This window comes from Xyrauchen texanus, chromosome 4 (assembly GCF_025860055.1).
Source record: "Xyrauchen texanus isolate HMW12.3.18 chromosome 4, RBS_HiC_50CHRs, whole genome shotgun sequence".
NCBI classification, from domain to species: domain Eukaryota; kingdom Metazoa; phylum Chordata; class Actinopteri; order Cypriniformes; family Catostomidae; genus Xyrauchen; species Xyrauchen texanus.
Genome location: NC_068279.1, coordinates 54,078,672 through 54,105,458, shown reverse-complemented (window position 1 = coordinate 54,105,458; position 26,787 = coordinate 54,078,672). Strand labels below are relative to the sequence as shown.

General features: G+C 40.4%; 1 protein-coding gene across 3 annotated transcripts in view; it reads left to right on the top strand.

Moving 5' to 3' along the window:
* LOC127637737 (astrotactin-2-like) overlaps positions 1-26,787 on the top strand; it is a 749,824-nt gene that overhangs the window by 89,429 nt on the left and 633,608 nt on the right. For all 3 annotated transcript variants that reach the window (XM_052118989.1, XM_052118979.1, XM_052118998.1), the window contains exon 2: positions 20,716-20,903. In XM_052118989.1, the coding sequence (XP_051974949.1) occupies positions 20,716-20,903 (188 nt within the window). The remainder of the gene's footprint in view (positions 1-20,715; positions 20,904-26,787) is intronic.

Genomic DNA, 26,787 nt, shown 5'->3' with positions numbered 1-26,787 from the left:
AGGCAGAACATGACTGAAAGTGACGCCTGAATTGATACCATATTTTAAGAGAGGTACAGACAACTGGGTTACCTGTGTAGCGAGAAGGAGATAAGGGGATGGAAGAGAACAAGAGAGCAGGTAAGGAAGATGACACACATGACCCAGCCTCAAGTTGACACCACAATGTCTGTGGAGCATCCAGCCAAAACAAGCACTTCTGGATGTTGGCTGCCCAGTAATAATACATAAAATTAGAAAAAGAGATAGCCCTCCGCTGAGCGTGCATTGCTGCAGTAGGGATTTCCTAACTCTGGGAGTCCTCCCTCGCCATATAAAAGAGATGAGAGCCTGATCTATAGATTTAAAATACGATTTGGGTAAAAATAGGGGAATGGATTGAAATAGGTAAATAAATTTTGGCAGTATGTTCATTTTAACAGCATTAACTCTCCCAAGCATAGACATGGGAGTGTTAAGCCATTTCTGAAAAGTAGTCTTCATATATAGGAAAGGAGAGGAGTGAAGTTAGCATCTAACAGGGAAGATAGTGAGCGAGTAACTTTAACTTCTAAATATTTGAAACCAAGATGATTCAATTGGAATGGCAAATCAGACTGTTGAAGTCGAAGCACTGTTGCATTTAAAGGCATACATATACTTTTTTGCAGGTAGAGCTTGTACCCAGAAAAAGAGCCAAAAGTTTCCAATAGAGACAAAATATTAGGTATGTGGGAGACAGGGTCAGTTACAAACAGAAGCAAGTCATCGGCATATAAGGCAAGTCTGTGTTCTGACCCTTTGCGGGTTATCCCTAAAAATGAGGGCGAGGTTCTGAGCGCAATTGAGAGAGGTTCAATGGCTATAGCAAAATGCAGAGGGGAAAGTGGACAACCCTGGCGAGTTCCAAGAGACAGGGTAATATGATCAGAATTGAAATTATTAGCGTTGATAGAGGCTAGAGGTGATGTATACAAGAGGCGTATCCAAGATATGAATGCATCACCAAAGCCAAACTTACTCAATGTGGCAAAAAGATACTTCATTCAACTCTATCAAAAGCCTTCTTGGCATCCAATGAAATTACTAACTCAGGGCGATTATTTATATCTTTGGAATAAATTATATTAAACAGGGTTCGAATATTGAAAAATGAATGACGACCTTTAATGAAGCCAGTCTGTTCTTCCGATATTATGCTGGGCAGAACACTCTCTATGCGAGATGACAGTAACTTTGCCAACACCTTAACATCAGCATTGAGAAGGCTAAGGGGCCTGTATGAACCACATGTAGTGGGGTCTTTCCCCTCTTTTAGGAGAAGGGATATTGAGGCTTGTCTCATTGTGGGGGGAAGACGCCCAACTTTAGTGACTCCTCAAAAACAGACAATAGCAGTGGGGCCAGTTTGTCATGGAATTTTTTGTAAAATTCAGGGGGAAAGCCATCAGGGCCAGGGGCTTTCCCTGACTGTAAGGACTTGATAGAACATATGATCTCCTCTAATGTTACCGGGGCATCAATTTGCTCAGTCAGCGTGGTATCAATTGTGGGTATCTCCAAGTTATCCAGAAATTCTACCATCACATCTGAATTATCTGGGGACTCTGATGTGTAAAGTGAGGAGTAATATGTTTTAAAAACAGAGTTGATCTCCACAGGGTCAATTGTAAGAGTTCCAGAAGGGCATTCAATTTGAGATAAAGATCGCCCAGCTGTATGACGTTTTAGCTGATGGGCCAAAAGGCGACTGGCTTTGTCACCATACTCATAATACGTGCCACGAGAACGTAGTAACAGCCGCTCAGCTGTGCCTGTGGATAGAAGATCAAACTCTGCTTGAAGGTCAAGGCGTTGTTTATAGAGTTCAGGAGACGGAGTCAGAGCATATTGGCGGTCAAGGCTGAGAATAGCATTGGAGAGATCCACCTGTCTAGCTTTCCTAATTTTAGTTTGATGCGATGAGTGAGAAATAATCTGCCCTCTGAGATACGCTTTGAGTGTCTCCCATAATAAAGAGTAAGATATACCATCTGTTTTATTTATAATAAGGAAATCGTCAATAGATGTAGAGATGAAGTCACAAAAGGCTTGGTCAGAAAGATGTAGAGAATTGAGTCTCCAAGGGGGTGGCTCTTACAATTGGAGGAAATGATTATGTCAAGGGCCAAGGGAGCATGATCAGAGATGACAATGGGTAGATATTCAGAGTTAGTTACCCTTGGGAGTAGAGAGCCATCTACAAAAAAATAATCAATGCGGGAATATGTATGATGGACATGGGAAAAAAAATTATATTCTCTGAATTGAGGGTTATGAAATCTACAGGGATCAACACATCCATGTTGGGCCATAAAGTCAGAAAAATATTTTGACATGGCAGAGGGAACATTAGTACGTGACCCAGACCGGTCCATTGCAGGGTCCATGACACAATTTAAATCACCGCCAAATAACAATAAATGCGTATTTAAGGCTGGGATCTGCATCAATAGATTATTCGCAAATTCTACATTATCAAAATTAGGGGCATAAACGTTTACCAAAATAATAGGCGTGTAGTCAAGCAAGCCCACAACAATCAGATATCTTCCAGCCGTATCAGAAAGAACCTTATCCAAGGAAAAGTGTATGTTTTTATGAATTAAGATAGCTACTCCTCTAGCTCTGGAATCAAAATTAGGATGAAAATACTGACCAGCCCATCAGGGTTTAAGTCTAAGTTGATCTTTAATGCGCAGATGGGTCTCCTAAAGAAAAGCCACATCAACCCTCAGCTGTTTCAGTTGCGAAAGCACTCTGGATCTCTTCACAAGACAATTACCCCCCTTTACATTCCAACTCAAAAATCTCAGGGAGGAACCATTTCTGCACCTATCAACCATGGCTTAGATTAGGTTGCATGAAAAAAAAAAGATACTTGATAACATTAAAACCATTATGACAGTGTACAAACCGGATTAACTGACTGTAGGGGCAAGCCAACCACAACAGGTAAATACATAAAGTAAAGATAAGTAAATAAAAGAAAAGAATTAAAAAAAAAAAAAAAAAGATACATGAAAAAAGACAGACAAGACCTTGTCCCATACCCCACCCCCCCATCCCTCCCTCGTCAAACCTTAAATTTCCCTTCCCAAATAAGGGAAACTGCAGGCTATTACCACATCTCAACATCCGATGCATCTAAACAAGTCAAATAGATTACCTCTCATAGTCAGAGAGGCTGAAAACAATAGTTATTGTAAAAACTCACATAAACATTGTAAGTAATTATAGTAAAGACACGCCTAAAAATTGCAATAAAAAAAGAACACAACTTCAAAAACAGTTGTTTGTAATCATCAGAACATAAAGGCAGACTGTGCACTGTAATCAGACAAGATTACATTGGTCTACAGTCTAGAGCTGGCTACTGGTAACATTAGCATTTCTCCCATCAATAAGCAACAAACAACCCCCCAAAAAAAAACTCAGAGCATGTAACATTAAATCAGCTTTAAACGAGCCATATTGCCCTATCAAGTGAACCTAAACAACATATTAACACACACACAAAAAAAATATATTTAAGTAAGCCAATGGCCTATTGATTAAAACATTTGCCTCAACAGGGCGGGTGTGCAAAACTAATCAGTTGCACTTTGCTAGCTAGCCAGCCAAAAAGCTAGGTCGAAACTTTATGCTAAAGCCTGTTAAAGCAAGTCTGAAGCAGGAATACAAAAAACTGTTCCACAGGCCGAAAACACACCAGCGTCATCTCACCCAGACGCAGATAACACTCATTTCGATGGGAAACACTCATTTCGATGGGAAATCAAACCATCTCTGTGCTTTATTTGGACAGTCAAATTGTAGCTTCTCTCCATCATAGTCAATGCGGAGCTGGGCTGGAAAACGAAGGGAGAACTGCACATCCTTATCGCGTAGACAGCGTCTCATATTGGAGAAGGCAGCCCTCTTCTTTGCAGTGCTGGCGTTATAGTCCGGAAAGATGTAGATTTTCCTCTCCCGGTGGAAGAGTTGTCACCGATTAACAGCCCCCCAGCGACTGGCACGTTCCTTATCGCTGTAATAGTGGAAGCAAACTATGAAAACCCGTGGTTTGCCGTTGGCCTGGTTATCCAATGGTTTAGGGCCGATTTGATGAGCTCTGTCCAAGACTGGTGGGGATGAGAAGACATCAGGTCCTAACACATCCGAGAAAAAACTAGACATGAACGCAACAGGGTCCTGTCCTTCGGCACCCTCTGGGATGCCGATAACATGCAGATTGCAGCGGCGGGAATGTGATTCGAGGTCCTCCATCTTATCAATCAGTTGCTTATTGGATGTAGCCAGGTCCTTAACTGCCCTCTCTAGAGTTACGATGCTGTCACTATACACACATTGAGGTGCTGTTCCAGTACAACTATGTGGCGGTCTTGGGCTTCAAACTTTGCCGTAAACCCCTCTAAGGAGGCGGCGATGGGTGCAAGGGCGGTATCAATGGCGGATTTTAGCTGACTGGTGATAGCTGCTGTCAGCTCTGACAACAGAACCGTGCAGAGATTTTCCAGGTCAGCGGGTAGCTTGGCAGGCCCAGCCGCGGAGCCATTACCATCCGAGGCGGCAGGACAGACCGCAGGTGTAGCGGAAGTAGCTTTAGTCTCGTTGCGTCGACTTTTGGCCGACATCGATAATTGATTATGTAAAAAAAAAGTCTTACAAGTTGAAACTAGTGCGTTTAGAGTGGGAAAATATAGGTTTTTTAGGAAATTTTATTGATATCGTCGGGAGCCTACTCAATTGCGTGCCTTACGCTTACATGCTCAACCGGAAGTCCTGACATTTGACATTTTGTGTGTTTGAATAAACCCTCCATCCCTGATGCCAACAATTTAATTTCAGCATATAATAATATGTCTGCATGCCTTAAACTGTCCTAATATTTAATTTAGAAAGAGCTCAGTGAAGCGTGGAACTAATATGAACATTTCACTAATGCTGAGAGCTGAATTTGTTCATTACTTCAGGCTGCTCTTATCTATGAAGATTTTTGTTTCTATTAGAAGTTATTGAGCTCTACCAGTGCTGACAAATGAACAACACGAACTCACGAACATGATCTCTCGAGTTTGATCTGCTAACATGTCAGTCACTGGCTACTGTCCAGTGAAACTCTGAAACACGTTGACTCGTCCATTTCTAATGGTCTCTAATGGCTTGTAGAAGTGATCTTGTCATTTGATATGTGCCATTTCATTAAAATTGTATCATGCTTTTTGAGTCATTTGTGATGAATTACACAGCAGTCACCTTTAGTGATGTACTGCTTCATCATTTGTGTCCTTTATTCTATTCCACTCCATCTAGGGCTGGCTGATATATCAGTTATTTGCCATATACTGTACTCTTGATGATATGCAATTAAACAAGATTGTGAATATTGGGATAATTGCATTGTGCTTTAATGCTTTTTTAGTATACAGAAACATTATTGCTTATACCATACAGATCCCACCTAAAACTGGGAACACTTTGGCTCTGTTACAGTAAATATTCCCTAAATATTTTGGGGTGTGGTCACAAAAACCTCCTCTCCTTGGTCTATCTAATATAACAATTTAATTTTATTAATATATATACAGTGCATCCGGAATGTATTTACAGCGCTTCACTTTTTCCACATTTTGTTATGTTACAGCCTTATTCCAAAATTGATTAAATTCATTATTTTCCTCAAAATGCTACAAACAATACCCCATAATGACAACGTGAAAGAAGTTTATTTGAAATCTTTGCAAATTTATTAAAAATAAAAAAATTAACTTGAAATGTGCTATGACATTCAAAATTGAGGTCAGGTGCAACCTGTTTCCACTGGTCATCAGATGTTTCTACAACTTGATTGGAGTCCACCTGTGGTAAATTAAGTTTATTGGACATGATTTGGAAAGGCACACACCTCTCTATATAAGGTCCCACAGTGAGTGCATGTCAGAGCACAAACCAAGCCATGAATTCTAAGGAAGGGTCTGTAGACCTCTGAGACAGGATTGTATTGAGGCACAGATCTGGGGAAGGGTACAGAAAAATGTCTGCAGCATTGAAGGGCCCAATGAGCACAGCGGCCTCCATCATCCGTAAATGGAAGAAGTTTGGAACCACCGGGACTCAAACTGAGCAATCTGGGGAGAAGGACCTTAGTCAGGCAGGTGACCAAGAACCCAATGGTCACCCTGACAGAGCTCCAGCATTGCTCTGTGGAGAGAGGAGAACCTTCCAGAAGAACAGCCATCTCTGCAGCACTCCACCAATCAGGCCTGTATGGTAGGGTGGCCAGACGAAAGCCACACCTCAGTAAAAGGTACATGACAGCCCACCTGGAGATTGTCAAAAGGCACCTGAAGGACTCTCAGACCATGAGAAACAAAGATTGAACTCTTTGGCCTGAATGGCAAGTGTCACGTCTGGAGGAAACCAGGCACCACTCATCACCTGGCCCATACCATCCCTACAGTGAATAATGGTTGTGGCAGCATCATGCTGTGGGGATGTTTTTCAGCGGCAGGTCTTGTCACGGCCTTGACGGTCTTTGGTCTTGGTCTTGGTCTTGTCTTGGTCTCGGACCTCTCGGTCTTGTCTAGGTCTCGCTGTCTCAGACCGACATAGTGGTCGGGGATTTAGCAATACAATACTATAATATCCACGATGACACAACGTTCGATAATGCAACAGTATTATTATTTTGCGCCCTTGAAATGCAACCAATCACATGTATTTTTTTGTGACACAGCCGTTGGCGCTCATCCATTCATATAGCATTATACCTCAGTGAGTGAGTGTAGCGTAGAGCGTGAAGAGCACAGTCAGTCAGTAGCATGTCAGCGAATTCCTTGGTCATAAAATTTGCTTTCGTAGAACACAATGAGTTCTTCTGCACATCGTCAAATAAAAAGAAGCATTCGGCGAAATGTAGATTCTGCAAAGTCTGCTTGACAGAGACAGCCGGGACCACCTCAACGTTCACCAGACACCTGGAGCGTAAACACAGGGAAAGCTATCTACGCATTTTCAAACTCTTTGAGGTAAAACCTTTCCAACCTCCCATGACCAAACAGATCATGTATCTGCTGAATTATTGTTGTTTATCATGTGTTCTTCTCACACGTACGGTATAAGTTATTTAGGGACATATTTTTTGCAAGCCTCTCTAAGGACATAACTAACGTTAACCTGATGAAGAGTGTCACTAACGTTACATGCTAAGTAACGAGATTTTTGGTAACTGCACAACTGACAGATGACTTTGAGCGCACCACCAACTGTGTGTGTGTGTGTGTGTGAGTGTGTAACCATAGCGACAAATGACCAACTTTCGGATCCTGCACTTAAGCCTATAAATTATGAATTACTTTATATGTAATTGCTAAAAAAAAATGAAGATTTCTAGAAGAATATTTCAGCTCTGTAGGTCTATACAATGCAAGTGAATAGAGAACAGTCCTTTCAAGCTCCAAAAATCAAATAAAGGCAGCATAAAAGTTTTTTTTCCCTCCGGTCTCGACTTGGTCTCAGTCTTGGTCTCGACTTGGTCTCGGTTTCGACTTGGTCTGTCTTGGTCTTGGTCTTGTCTTGGTCTCGATACCCTCTGGTCTTGGTAGTGTCTTGGTCTCGGTTTAGGCGGTCTCGACTACAAGTCTAGCGGCAGGAACTTGGAGACTAGTCAGGATCGAGGGAAAGATGAATGCAGCAATGTACAGAGACATCCTTGATGAAAACCTGCTCCAGAGCGCTCTGGACCTCAGACTGAGTCGAAGGTTCATATTCCAACAGGACAACGACCTAAGTACACAGCCAAGATAACAAAGGAGTGGCTAGGGGACAACTCTGTGAATGTCCTTGAGTGGCCCAGCCAGAGCCCAGACTTGAACCCGATTGAACATCTCTGGAAAGATCTGAAAATGGCTGTGCACTGACGCTCCCCATCCAACCTGATGGAGCTTGAGAGGTCCTGCAAAAATTAATGGGAGAAACTGCTCAAAAATAGGTATGCCAAGGTTGTAGCATCATACACAAAAAGACTTGAGGCTGTAATTGGTGCCAAAGGTGCTTCAACAAAGTATCGAGCAAAGGCTGTGAATAAATTATTATATTTTTTTTTATAAATTTGCAAAGATTTCAAACAAACTTCTTTCACGTTGTCAGTATGGGGTATTGTTTGTAGAATTTTGAGGAAAATCATTAATTCAATCTATAATCATTAATTCAATCTATTTTGGAATAAGGCTGTAACATAACAAAATGTGAAAAAAGTGAAGCGCTGTAAATACTTTCCGGATGCACTGTGTATATATATATACACACACATAGATTAAGGTGTCTATGATATGTTATTATGGTTTGTATCTGCCTCACTACTCTGCAGTCAGTGAGCAGTGGCCCCTGTGTTGTTGCAGCCTCTGGCAGGATCCTCATTAAGCATCAGGATGGTTTTGGGGTTGTAACTCCTTCTGAACCTCCATCTGGGCCCTTCGGCTGCGGTAGTGTTTTATGACATCAAATGTGGAAATATTATGGCATTCGAACCAAGTCATCCATTTTCCCCACATCAAATGTTTTTTTCCGGAACATCAAGCGCCTATCGGGTAAACGAACACTCTTTTGATTTCTATAACGTTGCTTGGTGTCTTTAAACTGACGGTGACACTGTTAGAAGTGCTTGAAAGACTTTGAAATTCAATTAGAGCAGCAGTGCCTCTGACAACATCCTGACAACTAAAAAGTGTTAGTTCATTTACATCCTAAAGTTGCTACTGCAAACGCAATGCTTAAAGAAATAGTTCACCCAATAAAAATGCTGGCAGCATTTGCTCAACCTGTATCATCTACAATAGAACATAAAAAGAGAAGTTTTTAAGAATGTTCTTGCTGCTGTTTTTTCGTAACAATGAAAATATATCGTGATCAGGGACTGTCAAGCTCCAAAAAGGACAAAAACAAGTAAAGGAATCATAAAAGTAGTACAGGAATCACATTCAATATTCCAAGAGTTTTGAAGCTAAATGAAAGCTTTGTGTGAGAAACAGGCCAGAGTTGAAGTTGTTATTCACAGAAAATTATTTGCATGAAATATCAAATCTATTTTGCACATGGGACAAACTCGTGGGAACATCTTATCCGACTGTGATACGACAAGTTTGAAAATACGTAACCATAAATAAGATTTCAGAGCTTTAAGGATTTTCAGTAACTTTTTAAAATATGATCTGTTCCTCACACATAGCTGCTGTATCATATGGCTTCAGAAGACTTGGTACTGTAAAAAGTTATCGGAACTAATTTTATGATGCTTTGTTCTTTTTGGATCTTGATAGCCCCTGGTCACTGTATGCTTTCATTGTATGGAAATGAGCCATACTCATTAAGTCTTAAAACTCATTTTAAGACCTTTTGTCTTAAAAAAACAAAAAAGTTCCATGGTAGAAAAGTATTCTATTTTGGGATGAGACTTTCATTTTTGGGTGTAGTATTCCTTAAATTAGAGCTACACTTGAATTAATCTATCCGATTTTCACTCCACATCCTCCGTAAACAAATGAGTCAAACTGGTGAAACGGATTGATTATCAATCATTCTGGATTCACCACCGTTATCAGGAGTGCGGAGGATCTTGGCCCTTAAACCATCATCCTTAGTGTGTCACTGTAAACCTACTGTCTGAATGCACCACTGAGAAGTGTTTCAGCGCTGTTATTAAGGGAGATATAGAAGAGCGAGACCTTGAGGGGAGCAAACGAAGCTGGTGCGGGTGATCCGACTCCAGCGCTGATGAATTGTGGCCAGATAGAGATCAGATATGTGGGATGGGTTTTCCATCGACTCTGGTTTGCGGTTTGACCACTCGGCATGACCTCAAGAGCAATGAGCGTGATATTTTCACAGGAGCTGCAGAAGTGCAGCAAAGCTGGTGCACCAGTAACCGGGAGACGGAAATTGATCCTGGTAGAGTGGAGAGTGGCCGGAATGCTGAAAACGAGACATCACAAACTCTGGAAGCTTCTGACCTCTAACACAGGACAGAAGGATGCGAGGAAATGACTGCTGACTTCCCAGACGAACATTTTATTGCTCAGAGGTTGTTCTCTTGGATCTTTGGAGACTTGATGTAGTTTACTGTTATGTCATTTAAGAGCTATCTTTGCCTCAAATTCTACTTTAATACACTGACAAAACTGGTAACTTGAAATTATGACCAAAACGATCGATTTGTACATGATCTACAAATTACTTTTGATAATGTAACCTAGTTTGTGAGGTACATTTAGATACATTTCTGAATGTAATAAAATCAGTTTATTTAGATGTTGCCACATGAAGCACTTTTTTGAAGTTACCTGATAAAACCAATCTAGTCTAATTGAATGAATGTTACTATAACTACATTTTTGCAAACTGACTTTTACATGCAATGTTCTACGTTTTGCAGCGGTTTCCTGGTGACTAGAGACACAACTGTGTGTTTTATTCACTTTCACACAAATCACAATTACAATTTCTCATACATTGCTGTTATGATATCAAAACACTTATAGCAATGCATCGTTTGTAAACAAAACATTTTAACACTTGTATTTCAGACTGTCCTACATTTACATATTCATTTCAATGTGACTAGCTTCTGCAGTAGCTCACCTGACTGTTGGACATTGAACTGGGAGGTCTGTGGTTCGAGCTCAGGTCAAGCACTCAAGTTGTCATGCAAGATGTGAGTGTCACGGAAGCAACACGAAATGTCGTGGTAGCTTTAGAAAAAGTAATTTTCATGTCGCATTTTCTTTTTGGACACTGTTTGTTAGGTTTAGTTGTTGGTTAAGGGTAACGATGTTTGCTTTGTTGACCTTTATTTAGCTTTGAAGACAGTATTGGTTAGGTTTTGGTTAAAGTTTTAGGTTAGGGAGGTACGTTTTACTCATTAAAGCCTCTATTTAATATTCTCCTTAAAAACCTCGTCTGATTATAACACTATTTCACTCGCTTTTGTCGCCCCCCTGCTGGACATTTCATTGGGAAACAGAAACGAAACTTTAAATAAACGTAATTTTGTTTTGAAAATATGTTGCCACAATCATGTAATTTTCATGAGATCAGGCTGGACAAAACAGACACAACTATGACATCATGAAGATGTAATATGTGTTACTTTCTTGCAGGTTAGTGCAAGACAACAGAGAAGTTCCTTTTAAAATCTCAGTTATGATAAATACAAGTACTTTAACTAATCTAAGGATGGATTTCAGTTATCAGCTAACAAATGATCAATTAAAAAGTTGACATTATTATTTCACCAAAGATCAAATCAACTGGCACTTCACTAGGTTACAATGCTGCATTTTTAACTTCATAAAAAAATTTCTGACATTGTTATGCTCTAAAACCCCCTTTTCAGCATATTTGCAACTAATGGACAGGCAAAATAAAATTGCTGAGCATTGTATTACAGATTTTTAGCATGTAAAACTTTAAATTGCCATCAGAATTTTAATCAGCAGTCATTAAATAAAGAAGCATAGAGAGAGTAATCAACCTTGACATTCACCAGATCCTTTATGATAAAACATGTCCTCATATACAAACTCTCTATTACTGCGGGCAACCCTCGAGCAAAATTCTGAAAGAAAACAAAAATAAATAAAAACAAGTGGTCAAGTGAGTATTAGCAGCAGCATTGTGCTGTATGCGATGGCACTATCAACTTCAATTAGCTTAAAATCTGCCATTCCAGGCAACAAGCCAAAACTTGAGCCATTTAGATCAATTTAGAGTGGATTACCAATGCTACTTAAACCTGAATACATTTGAATAAATTACATATATTTCAGGCCTTGCTGAACTGCACTGGAAGGACATGCTTCATGTGTAGAAGTTAGGCCATTTCTATGCTTTGCGTAAATGCAGTATGTGTATATATATATATATATATAGCTCTGGAAAAAACTAAATAAGAGACCACTGCAAACTTATCAGTTTCTCTGGATTTACAGTTATATGTTTGAGTAAAATTTACATTTTTGTTTTATTCTATAAAGTATTGACAACATTTCTCCCAAATTCCATATAAACGTGTCGTCAACAAGAGCATTTATTTGCATAAATGACAATTGGTCAAAAATGTAAATAAAAAAAGTGTTATCAGACCTCAAATAATGCAAAGACAACTAGTTCATATTAATCGTTAAACATGATAATTTTAACATAATAGGTTTTAACTTAGGAAGAGTTCAGAAATCAATATTTAGGCAACATTTTTGAGCTGCATTCAAAATTCAGAAAACTGAATTTGAAAATGGTGCTAACAAATAGCCTGACTGGGAACAAAACCAAGCAAAGAGAGAGAGAAGTATCTGGCACAAGACAGAGCACACAAGTTAAATAGAAAGGGAGATAAATCGGGCAGGTAATGATGGAACAAAGTTGGGGACCATAAACTAATAATCAAACAGGTAACAAGGCAAACGAGAAGGCTTTAAAGAAGACAGACACGAATGCACAAGGGAATGAGAAAACACAAAACCAAGAGCATTCACATAACACAAGACAAAAAAAATGCCTGGACAAAGCCACAGTGTAAATAAACCATGTCAACAGACAAGTAAGGGCTCTGACTCAAAGGAAAAAAAACTAAAGACTGAACCCGGACACCTGTGTGCTCTTCAGGATCAATTGAGCAACCCCACAGCTTGATCAAGTTTTCAAATGAAGTTGGTTATGATGTTAAAATGTATCATCTTACAAGTCATGTGCCTATAGTAAGGGGGCCTTAACACTAGCACTATTGGTGAACACCCGAGTTCGAATTACATAAAGGTTTGGTTCTTTTGGATGATTTGAACCGTGTCTTTCCAATGCGGGTGCGCACCTGCATCCGAGTCCACTTGAAAAGGTGAATAAGATACGGTTCATGTGAACTCCAGAGCGGTTTGCTGCTGATATGAACGCAATCACACCAAATCGAGGAATTGAACCTCTTGTGATGACGTATTATCCATATCTTTGCATACTCCTGATCTAAATTATTGGTATAATGCATTTCTCATACCTAATTGTGTCCAAATAAATCCCCCACAGAAAGCAGCTTACATTCTTCACATCTCTTACAACACATTTGCGGGCTCACGGCAGACAAACGCTGAAATTCAAGCTCAGCATGTAAAGACGCTGACTACCACACCTGGAGTCGCAAGTTCTAATCCAGGGAGTGATGAGTGACTCCAATCAGGCTTCCTAAGTAACCAATTGGCCCGGTTGCTAGGGTGGGTAGAGTCACATTAGGTTAACCTCCTCATAGTCACTATAATGTGGTTCTCGCGCTTGGTGGGGCGGGTGGTGAGTTGTGTATGCATGCCACAGAGAATAGCGTGGGCCTTCACCATGCTATGTCTCCGTGCTAATGCGCTTAACATGCCACGTGATAAGATGTGCAGATTGACGGCTCTCAGACGCGGAGGCAACTGAGATCATTCCTCCGCCACCCAGATTGAGGCGAGTCACTATGCTACCTTGAGGAACTAGAGTGCATTGGAAATTGGGCATGCCAAATTGGGGAGAAAATCTAAAGAGATGCATACTTTAATGACACATCAAAGACAATGACAATGATGTCTTCTTGAGCTGTTTCATAGGTACAATGGTAAACAGATGACGAAATCAGACTGTGGTTCAGACCAAAATAAAATGATGTGAACAGAGACCAGCGGTGAGGAAACAAACTTGGGTTCGGCCCAAGGAATTGAATCAAGTGTAAAAGCACTCAAAGTGTTTAGGTGTCGTAAACTAGCATTGTGTGATGAATTTTTTTTATAGACTCATATCTGCCATTGTACTCTTGATTTATGGGCATTTGAATAAAATCCATAGTTTTTGTAGCACCACTAGTGTTTATGAACAATAGGCTTAGCCACATAAAAATAATTTTGCAACAATGTAGGTATGATAATGTGATTCTTTGAGAGCAGGTAGCTCATATTAACTGAGAGACTATATGGAAGATTTGTTCTTTGCACAGATTGAACTAACTAAACCAAAATATTAATTAGTAAAATCAAAAACTTAAAATAGTGAACAACTACAGCATCAAAAACATTCATTTACACTGGTGACGCAACATGGGAAAGAGAAGAGATGCTCCGTGGTAGAGTCCTCACCACTACCATCCACCCCAACGGAGCAGCCTCGGCTATCCAACGGGGGACAGAGGAGCTTGGCCGCCTGAGGGCGGAGGAATGACCGCCAACTGCGGGGGGAGGAGGGGCTCTTAGCCAACCGCCTGGAGTGGTCAGGCCCTTCTGCCATGGGCAGAGGAGACTCCTTCCAGCCTCTAAAACATGTCGGGGTCAAGAGTACCACAGACTGCGAGATGGGAGGGGCTCCTGGTCGTCTGCCTGGAGTGGGAGAACGCTGTCAGGTGTAGGGGTGATCCGTACGCCAGGGGCCTGAGGACTGCCTCTGATCCGCCCAGGAGGTGCGGCTGCCGTCTAATAGAGAGTGGAGGAGTGGCCGAGGACCAGGCTACCGCGTATCGGAGAACCTCTCTCTCTCTCTCTCTCTCTCTCACTGTCGCTCTGTGTTGGCATTTCCCTCTCATTTGTATTGTTGTTGTTTTTCCCTCCCCTTGTCACCCTCCCAGGTCCAAAGAAGCGGGGATGACCTGCCTAATAAGGCTAATCAAGCCCTCGAGAGGGTTAAAGGTGACTGGAGGCATGTGTTTGTCTTTTTGTTTAAGTTTGTTATTAAATTATTATTTATATTGTTAAGCTGGTTCTCACTTCCTTCTTTCCATTGAACTTCATTACAATATACAATAGGCAAAAGTCACTTTGCTTTGAATATTAGTTCAAACTGAGCTCTGTCCCCAGAAAGGGGTTACAGTGTCAAACAGTGTTGTCATTGGGCTTAGATCCAGATGATGGTAGGACATTGTACCCCAACCCCCCTCCCAGCCACAGGCCAGTTTGTAATTAATTAGCATAACCCCATTTACAACAGGACGGGTGCTGGAACTCGCCTGATCTACACAGTAAAAGCACCACTGCCAGCAAGGACAAAAATACTAGAGGGCTTCACCCACAGAGTGTCAACACGAGAACTCCTCCGCTGAGACTGCCACATTCCAACTTCCCAAAAACTGTGTCCCGATTGCATGTGAACCCATTAAATCAGCAGCCAGGCCCTGCGATTTTGAGCTGCAAAGCATCCTAGTAGGGTCCTGCTGTTGATCTGAAGTACTGCGACACTGCAGTCTATGCCCCAGATGTCTTTCTAACAAAAGCTGCCCAATGCTCACAGTCAGCAGAACGCTTATTACTCGACTCAGACTCAAATGCTTCTCCTGGAGAAAAGCAATCAGCACACTTGGCAGCGAGCTAGCAGCAAGTATGTGAATTTCACAAATCATATTCACACTGTTGCTCCAGACCAAAATGGACATATTGGTTGTGGATTCAATGGCCCTGCAGGAGACACAAACAAACCAAATTTGAACATAATCTAATTTCCATGAGAATATGCAAATGATGGAAAAGTATGTTTGTGAACAAATGATTGAATACTGGGACAAAACAGGATACATAACTTAATAATAAAAATGATATACGGAATAAAGATGTGGAATATACGTGGAACTAGCACAGTGTATGAGATTAACTTTGAAATTACATGATGTTTTTGGCAACCCAGACAAGAACTGCATTCAGTGGGCACTTTGTTCTTGAAAGGGATTTTGTTTCCGTTTTCGGTTACAATTTCTTAACCTTGAATGAAAGTTAGCCCTCTGTTTTGTTCTTTCTAATGATGTCATTGCAGAGATTTTTTTGGAGTTTTGAGAATCATGTGACAAAGCCAAAGGAGCTGAGCTCAGTGGGTATCTAAAAAAAGAAGAGCCCTAACAGATTTTTGATGAACCTGCAACCCTTACAATACTTACTTACGATATGCATTCACATTGTGGTACAGAACACAAGATTTCTAGATTTATCTATACTGTTCCCCTATTAGAACTCTGTACTTGTAAGAGATGATGTCTGTTCATCTGCATATGCCTATAAGTAGCAGATCTAGACACTTGAAGCTGGGGAGGAGGAGGTTTTTTAAGAAACCACACTTGCAAACTGAGCAAATGACCTTCAAACTGACCTTTGGGACAAAAATGTCCCCATTGAAACCCATTAAATCTGCAATATTTTATCCCAGTGCCATTAAAGCATAAAATCATGAATTATATGATATTATGCTTTCATTCCGGAGCCCTGGCTTCAAAAATACATATATTTTTTATTTTCTACCAGATGGCGCCATTTGTCTCATGTTAAGCCTATGGAGCAAATACATGCTTTTTGCCTATTTTCTGTTTGCTGTATTATAGAGCACTGCAAGCCAATTGGATAAAAGATGCATCTAAAATTGTGTGAGTGTGTCGGTATGGATTTCATGGTGAGTTTTGTATGTGTGTACTGATGTTGGTTAAAAAATGTAAGTCAGTGAAAGTGGAAAATAATGTAAATATATAGTATTTTATAGCATTTTTTTATTTTTATATATATGATATATATTTATAACACTGATATTTTTGTCCTCTAAGGTCCTGAGTGGGGTTTTTTTTTATCTGACTCTGCATCAAAATCAACATATATATAAATAACAACATATATATAAATAAATACAAGAATAAAAGATCAGCCATTGACCCTAGCAATATGTATCAACATCAAAGATCTGCTGCTGGTTTAGTCTTTAAATTCTGTTTTGTAGAAATGTGGCATTATAATATGTCTAAAAGTGGAAATGACACTGTTACAATGCATTTTTTACAAACAACTAACAAAATAGCTCCAAATGTAATGCATTTCCCTTTTGTGTCACAATCTTTCTCTTATTCTTCATTTTATGATCCAAGTTCAGTTCTATCCTTTTCTTTGTCAAACATCTAGCAATATATTCCTCCTTCTTCTCGTGTGTTTGTTAGTGATAGTTGATAGATGGCTGGGAAACAAGCGTGCATCACTTCTGTTTATCGTGATAAAAGCTGGCAGTCCAGAGGCACTTTACTGTCGGTTATGATGCATCTGGAGAGATCAGCCTCTATTGTGCTTCAACACTGCCACTCCATTTGTCAAAACTGTTTTCAATTATTCACATTTGCAATATTGTGATACCTTGCTAAAGTTTTTAAACAAGGATTATCATTGCATTGTCTTTCAACAGGAACTGTATAATTCTAGACAGAGTTTCAGAACTCCACCGGAGCTGATAACCATCATCATAATGCAATTACCCATCATGCCCAATCTGGTCTGGATTTTCTGTTATTTTAGTTTTGCAGTACTGTTAAAATCTGCTTTTGACTTAAAAACACAACAGTGCACTGTAGTCCCTACACTAACAAGACATTAATGAGTGATATGCGCAGAAATATTTCTTGTCAAACATTTCTCACAAATATCAGTTTGAAGTTATTCTCTTATTCCATGCTTGTAAATGCAGACTTCTACTGTACTTAAAACATCACACTTATACTTGTTTTAGCTTTTCATTTTCTCTGAAGTCTACTAATTATGTTAAACATTTTATTTTTTATTTTTACCATAAACGTTTACAAATGAAAGTTCTGTCATCATTGAAAAATGTACGGTAACACTAGAATAAGGTTGTATTTGTTAACATTAGTTTATGTGTTAGGAATCATGAACAAACAATGAATTCTAAATATTTTTACATTATTATTATTATTATTATTATTATTATTATTATTATTATTATTATTATTATTTTTAATGCTGGTTAAGAAAAATACAATTGTTCATTGTTAGTTTATGTTAGTTCATAGTGCATTAAATAACGTTAACAAATACAACTTTTGATTTTAAAATGTATATGCTGGAATTAACAAAAAAACAATATTAATAAATGCTGTAAAAGTATTGTTAAGTGTTACTGAATTTATATTAATAGATGGGCTGTGCTGTAAAAAACTTGATTGTCTGATGATTTGTTGGCTATATTATTTTAGCGAACAACCAAAGCAAAGTATAAAGAAATTATATGTAAAAGCTGAAAAAATGGAAATGATCCATTTTATTTATTTATTTATTTATTTAAGAATGACCTGTCCTTTTTCAGCTTATCTTGAATAATTGTTCTGGATGAACAGAACATGGATTTCTGATGGGACCCCAAACATAAAAATAAATAAATAAATAAAAGTAAATGTCAACAGACTGAAACCTCCTGCCAGCATTAGGATAGTCTTTATGTTGTGAAAAGCATGAAGCCACTGAATTTGTAATTTGATAAACTAGAAAAGGTCGGACACTTGCAGACAGAACTGTATTAGCTTCAGTCAAGTTAGATGAGTAGATAGAGGCAAGGACGTTTAGCTTGGGACAAAGAGGAAGACAGAATTTATTATCATGTGATGCATCTTAGTCAAGATGTCTAAGAGGAATTTTCCTCTGTAACTGCAAAGGAAAAAAATACTACAGGACAGATTGGATCAATTTAAAGCTGAGTGATACAGCCCAGGTTTTTCTTTTTTGTCTTTTGATGATAGTCAATATACACAGTATATGGAGATGTGGGTATTTGCTCTGAATCTAACCATCATTTAACACAAACAGCCATTGTAGCCTGTTAGATTCAAAATGTAAATGCAAAATGGAAAATTTGGGAAAGTCACAATCTAGGCATGTTTTCCACATTAATATTATTATTATTATTATAAGAGCACAAAGAAAAATCTATTTAATCATCTTTTTTGTATACTTAGATATATCACTACATAGCAATAAAAAGCAGTAAAAGCTATATTTTGTATTGTTATAACAACCATACACCTAAAAAATATTTAAGTATTGACAGTATCTTAAATATACATTTTTATGTATTAACAGCTTTAGAGATGTGCAAATGTTTGCATATCCATATTTAACCCATAAATACTGAATTCATGAAATCATTCGTTGTTGTTACTTTGCATTTAAAATCAATGAAACGTTCAATGCCATCATATTTATTTACCACAGTTGAGGAATTTACCTAATTTTACCTAAAATTGTTTCCTTCTTTTCTGTGATTTATGGTATTGGATTCAACTTGTTTCAAATGATTATATCACTTTAACCAACAATAATATATAAATTGTTAACTATGGTCAACAGCCTCTAAAAAACAGGAGAAAGAGATGGTAGCAACAGAAGTAAAGTAAAGATGGAAGAGGAAGTGTTAATAATTCGAGCAGTCAGCCAGCAGCAGCCAGGGCACTGGACAGAATGGGAAGGTACATCTAATAGAGTTTTAGGATGGTCTGACCTGTGGAAGATACCTCAGGCCAGGCTAAGTATTCTAATAAGATCCACCTATGACACTCTTCCAAGCCCTGGAAATTTGTCTCTGTGGAATGGTAGAGAGGAGAGTTGTCCCCTCTGCAATGCCCCAAGAGCAAATGTGCAGCACATGTCAGCTGGGTGCAGGACCGCCATGACACAAGGACGGTACAGGTGGCAGCATGATCAGGTTCTGCGAAAACTGGCAGAGATACTTGAGGTGTGTAGAATAAAAGCCAACAAAGGCCATCATTCTCCTCATAGGAAGTACCTTGTGTTTGTTAAAAAAAGGAGGTGCCGTACAAGGAACAGCATGGAGGGAGGAAAGGTCATCCCTGGCACATGGAAGTGATTGGTCAATGATGGTTGACCTTGGCCAGCAGCTAAAATTTCCTTCTGAGATCGCCATCACCTCCTTGAGGCCGGACATATTGTTATGGTCGGCATCAGCTAGGAAAGTCATAATGATTGAACTTACTGTCCCATGGATAGGGGGACTGGATGCTACCTTTGAGAGGAAGAAGCTTAAATATGCTGATCTGGCTGCCGAGTGCAGGGGAAATGGATGTAGGGCTGCCACTTACCCTGTGGAGGTTGGGTGTCAAGGGTTTATTGGAACATCAATGCAGCGCCTGTTGAAAACATTGGTATCTTTGGATCAGCGTTGAAAATGTATCTGAAGGAAATGGCAGAGGAAGCAGAAAAAGGGAGCTTCTGGCTATGGTTAAGAAGGAAGAATGAAAATGGTGTGTGCAGAAGTGAGAAAGTTGGAATAAGGAACAATTGTGATATGAGGTGAGGTAGCAAGCAGAAGAGGAAAAGGGTGGAAACGAACTATTTCTGCTGACCCACTCTTTCCTTCTATGGGGGTTTCCGACACAGTCTCGCGGCTCACCTCTCATGTCGCACTCCTACTTAATCTGTTGGAAGATTGGTTTAAGGACAGGCATTTGAGCTACAGAAGTAATAAGGTAAAGTAGGCAGTGATGTGTTGTTGTGGATGCGGTCAGATGCAAATATCCACCACAGCGTGACATCACAATGTCGAGGAAGTAGACAACGTGTCGTTTTGGCAGCTTGGTGTCAACAAATCCTCTTTTAGAAGTAAGGAGGAAGTTTTGAGTTCTGAAACTTACAGTATGTTTTTATAGTGCAATGAAGGAAAATACGACTTCTTATGTCATGACCCTTTTAAAAATAACAGAGCAATGGTGACTGTGGTCTAATTACCTGCAAATGACTTTTTATTCAATGAAATCATGAATATGCATGTGAGCACACTTTAACATCATTGTAGCATAAAATTGTTTGATTGATTTTGAGTTTGGTCAAATTATTTGCTGGTGTAACTTAGCCATGTCCTCCTCTCTGTCTCTAGAGATGTCTGGGACAGCAGCAGACATCTCACAGGTGCACTGGAAGCAGCAGTGGCTGGAGAACGGGACGCTGTACTTCCACGTATCCATGAGCAGCTCAGAGCAGCTCTCACAGGTCACACAACCCACAATACGAGAACCGCCACGCGTCCTGCATGAACACATGCATCTGCTGCACATCTCTGTCATGGTGAGTACATTTAAATGCACACAATACTGGCACAAATTGTCAGGAGGCTCATTTTGGACTAATAAGTATATTTCAATCACAACTGTTTTCATAGAACACACACCTTTGTATTTACATGTGTCACAGATTCACTTCAAACACATTGACATCTTTGAAGTGAGAGATTTATATTCAGTTAGACTTGAGACAAGAGATACCACTGAACAGGTGAAAATAAGAAACAGAGAGAGAGAGGCAGTATATGTTCCTCTTCGTGGGAAAACAATGTGTATCTGTGTGTGAGCAATCAATGGCGTGCTTACTTTTGAGTGAACATCATTAACTGTAATTCTGTCAAGACAGTGACAGATTGGAGGGAGGGAGGGAGGGGCGGATGGAAGGTCGGTCCTTCGGTCAGATAGATGGATGGTTCGTTGGATGGATGGATGGATGGTTGGGTGTGCAGATGGCTGGATGGAGGGAGGGGGGGATGAATAATAACTCTAAACTCTAAACACTCAAAAACAGACCCAGGAATGATGGCAAACAAAACACTATTGTAAAGGGATTAATGGAAAGGAGGAGGTGAGAACCGGCTTGAAAATATAAATAATATTTTAATTATCAACTTAACCAAAAAGACAAACACACACACAGGTGTCGGACAGCTGTCCGTAAATCTCTCTCTGTGTCCCACTGCAGTCTCCAGTCTGCCTTTATCTCTCTCTGAGGCTTGATTTGCCTGATTAGGGGCCCGGTGTGTGGAATCATGAACCGGCCCCGCCCTCCGCCCTGCAACATTCCTCCCTTGTTCTCTCAGGCCGGGGAGCCCCTGGCATGATGTACACCACCCCCCCACCCCTTTTTCCCTGGGGAGGGGCGTACCTTCCGCCCCTTCTGCCAGCAGGTCATCCCCGTCTACCTGGATGAGGGAGGGGACAATGGGAGGGAAACAAAAGAAAATGTGTCACCTACAGGCCGTAATGGTGATTGTGCCAAATTAACAAAATATTTCAATAAAGAGAGGGAAAGTCCAACACGGAGCGGCAGTGGGAGAGAGAGAGGTGAGAAAGAGAGAGAGAGAGAGAAAAAAAAACACTTACTCGCCGTTACGCCGTAGCTTGGTCCTCGGCCACTCTCCAACCTCCAAAGGACGACAGCCGCACCTCCCTGGGCGGATCGGAGGCAGTCTTCCGGCCCCTGGCGGTGTTCTCGGGAAACAGAAGGGGTCTCCCCCGCTCCTGGTACAACTATGTTCTCAAGTGGCAAGCAAAAGACAGAATATAAATAAAGAGATGTGAAATCATTAGTTAGAAGATGTCATTCAAGTCTGAAAGAATTTGATCAAATTGGGCCAAACTGCCAAAAAAGACAATACACACAATAGCCCGCAAGACCAGTCTAAACCAGCATAAACCATAAAGTATTGTCCAGTATGGAAGTTTAAACTGGTCTTTTCAGGAAAGCAGACGTGTGGAGTGTTATTGGTCCATATATAAACTCTTCATTACATTTCCTGTACATTGTCCAAACTTTTGCTACTAAATATAGTGTCATAAGCTAACATTTATCATAAGCTAACATTTATCATGTCCTTTAGGCTTTTAGTTTTTTGGTCCACTGCAAACCAAACAACTGCATGTGTGGTAATTGTTCTATAAGTGTACTGTAATCTTTGATTCAATTGAAGTTAACTTGTTGACCTGAGATTGAAAAAACACTTTCACACCAACCAGATGAACTAACTGAACTCTGACATCCAATGAATTTGACCACAGTCTAAAGATGTTAACCCCCGTTCCCCCCACATTAAATTTTTTTTTTCTCAAAGTGATTTTTACTTTAAAAAAACAGGAATAATGTGCCTCATGTTTACAGGAAATTACTCATCACAGTCATAACCGAACTCTATATGGTTTACATTCTGCTGCTTTTTATTATGCATATTGTCAAGACACTCTTCTTGATAAGCTTTTATCTACATTGTCTCATATTTCAGAGCTGTGTACATTTTTTTAATCATGCCTTAGCATGTTCATTGTTATCTCTGTTTATGATGCCCTAAATTATTTTCAAACCAGTCAGTTAAAACAATCCACCACCGAGAACAACAAATCTGGTTCAAGTTTTCTTTGATCAGCTCATTTCATGAGCCATTAAGAATAAAGAGTCAGAGACTTGATCTTTCATGTTTTATTGATTTGTGCGTAGTACAGAGTGAATCACACTCTCACAAGGTTGTTACTCCAGTGAGCAGCTAATAAAGGCCAATTTATGAGACCTTACAAACACTGTTACCTTTGATAGTCGTGTGGATGTGTAACATTCTGGCATGCTTGTCTGAAGACTGGACAAGTTGAAGATGTGTAAGAACCCAAGAGCAGATTTATTTTACAATGCTGATATCCAAAACATAAATCTAAAACAATCATAAATGACTCGACTTTACTAAACTATAAACTTAAACTTAACTAGGAACCAAATAGACTGGAAAAGGAGTTACAATCAACAATACTCGACAAGGTATATAGCAAATATGCAGGCTTAAATACACTGACAAGGGACACATATAACAAAGACTTAACTAAATACAAGATAACAAGACTACTACACAGGAACCAATAAGAAAACATAACTAATAACAAGTTAAGACAGTAAACCAATGAGAACAAGACACATGAACATGAGGGAAACAGGATATCACAAGACTAGTCAAGGAAAACACAGAACTGCAAACTAAAAGTCTTAAATATGCCACTATAGGTCGCTAGGGCAAATGTCTTAAGTGTAACATAGCCTCCTTTTTAAGGAGTGTCTCCTGGCGCTACTACACTTAACACCAAAAAAAAAAATTACAAATTGTTCATGGGAGGGGCAGAACGTCATGGAACTGGCAGTCCAAGAAAGCACAGGGGAAATGAGAGGGCAAAACGGACCAGACGACCAAGGCGGAGCGAATGGGGAGTCCGAAGTCTGACGTGAACCAGGAGACCAAGCAGGCCAGAGCAGATCAGGCGGACGTACAGGAGACCAAGGAGACCAAGACGGAGCCAGTGGCCAGAGAACTTGTTCAAGGAAGGGAACGGGGTCCGGCAGCCTGGGAGGCGGCTCCAAGAAGGGAACTGGTGGAGGATCAGGAGACCAGGATGGAAATGGCAGAGGGTCAGGAGACCAGGACAGAACTGGCAGAGGGTCAGGAGGCGGAGCCGCAGGAAGTGGAGGCCAGGGGATGGAGCCGCTGAAGGTAGGGACTCTGTGGGAAGAGCTACCAGGGATGGAGGCTCAGCAGACGGAGCTGGAGGTGGAGTGGGTGGAGCCAATGGAGGATCAGGAATTTTAGTCTCAAGGGGTGGAGCCAGAGGTGGAGCAGGCAGAGCCGCTGGAGGATCAGGAATTTGAGTCTCCGATGGAGTGGGTGAAGTCACTGGTGGAGGAGTGATCAGAGCTGCTAGCGATGCAGGCAGAGCTGCAGGAGGAGAAGTCTCAGAAGGAGCGGGCGGAGCCTTGGAAGGCCTAGACGGTGTAACCATTGAAGGCTAAGAGGTCAGAGCTGCTGGGGACTCGGAGAGCAAGGCACTAGGGGACTCTGAGGTGAAGGCACTTGGGGACTCAGAGAGCTCAGAGGCCAGGGAAGCTGAGGATTCCAGGGGCAGAGCCATGGAAGACTCGAGGGGCAGAGCCGTGGAAGTTTCGAGGGGCAGAGCCTTGGAAGACTAGTCGATAGCCTCGGGGAACTGGACTGGCTCGTCGACAGCCTCGGGGAACTAGACAGTCTAATCAACAGCTACTGTGTTCAGGAGCACTGGCAGCAACTGGGAAGCAACCTCCATGACTGTGAGCACAGGCAGTGACAGGGGAAAAGCCTCTGAGGCCGTGGGCACTGGAAGTGACACGGGAGCAGGAGCCCCTCTCCTCCTCCTCCTCCTCCTCCTCTTCCGGATGGCCTCAGTGGCCAAGGACGCTGACACTGGGATGGACTAGGCTCAGTTGCTGGCTCTGGGATGGACAAGGCTTCAGAAAATTAACTGGCCGTGGCAGGCATGGATGCTGGCTTATTGACTGTGGCAGCCATGACAGGGAACTCAGGCTTGAAGGCCATGATGGGGAACTCAGGCTAGGTGGCCATGACAGGGAAATCAGGCTTGGTGGCCATGATGGGGAACTCAGGTATGGTGGTTACTGTACCACCATACCTGAGTGTAGGTGTTAGCTCGTTGGCCGTGGGAGGTGTGGGCACTGGCTTATTGACTGTGGCAGCCATGACAGGGAACTCAGGCTTGAAGGCCATGATGGGGAACTCAGGCTAGGTGGCCATGACAGGGAAATCAGGCTTGGTGGCCATGATGGGGAACTCAGGTATGGTGGTTACTGTAGGAGGAATGCAACAATGTTCGACAAGGACTATAGCAAACATGTGGGGTTAAATACACTGACAAGGGAAATGACAAAGACATCCAATGTCAACACTTATCTAATAACAAGGTAACTAGACTACTAAACAGGAACCAATAACAAAACAGAACTGATAACAAGTTAAGACAATAAACCAAAGCGAAAAAGACACATGAACATGAGGTTAACCGTATAAATACACCTCTTAAATACACCTAGCGACCTCTAGTGGTTGCTAGGGAAAATGTCTGAAGTGTAATAGAAGGATTGTCCTGCATGGAAATATCCCAGCAAACAAGAATCAATCATTTTTTTATGTGTGCTATGAATGTTTTTCTTACAGTTAATCAGTATGAAGAGCATTGCCTTTAGTAAGATTAAAGAAACACATTTACACAATTCTGCATTAACGATTGCATTGCAACGTTTATTTACATTTAAGTTGTCTGGATGTAATTTTTGAGCAGACACAAATGAGGTAGTGTTTAGAGTGTTTAGAGGTAGTGTTTGATTGTGTCTTATCATCATTCTATACTGTAAATATTTGACTCTTTTTTTTTATGTGCCTTCATTAAATTGTAATATTTAAACATTTATTTTTCATAAATATGTTGCATACATATTTTAATTTTGTATTAAAGCTGATGTTTGTATTTTCTTTTCAATGTTAAATGTCTTTCTCGTATCTTATTCAATATTCAGAATCAAAAATAAAACATAAATACATTAATAAATAAATACATTAATATATTAATAAATACATTTAGTTTTGAAAATAACATATTTTCAAATTAGTTAAATTAGTTTTGTAGACAAAAAGGTGCTTATAAAATAAGACAATTTTTTTTGGGACTTGGTCATCTACGGCTGCATTGGTATGGAAATATTCTTATCTTAATGGCAGCAACAATACTTTCCCATAGTTCCTCTTAACGGGATATCTCACTGAGAATGCTGTAGAAACACAAATAGTTTTATAGCTATATCACAGTTTACAAGTTGCTTTTACACTTATCACACATGGCATTGCGAAAGGAAATGTGTTATTGCGAGCACATGTTAAAAATCTCTGCGTTAGGCACAATTAAAAGATGAATGAACAGAGGGAGGCTCTCATAAATTAGCATGCGGAAATTTAATCTTTTGACCCTTCAGTCACTCACGTCGCACAAACGCTAGTGCGCTGGATAATGATCACTCCATAGGTTACAATCTCACCACAGCACATTCAGATAATGAGTCTTGTGTGCTGTACACACAGATGTAGAGAGATTACTGGGATGTTTACTGGGAGAAGTAATGATGAAGCTGAAAATGTGGTGGTCAAGTTGGCACCATTGTACCATGGGAAATATGTGGATCTAAGGAGATCCACATATTTCAATGTGTTGAAAATACACAGTGAGTTTATAAACCTTTTGTGCAATGTGTAGTCTTCAAAGACATCTGCATAATGTTGCACCTAATTGCAGAGGTGGATAGTAACACACTACATTTACTTGAGTACATCTTT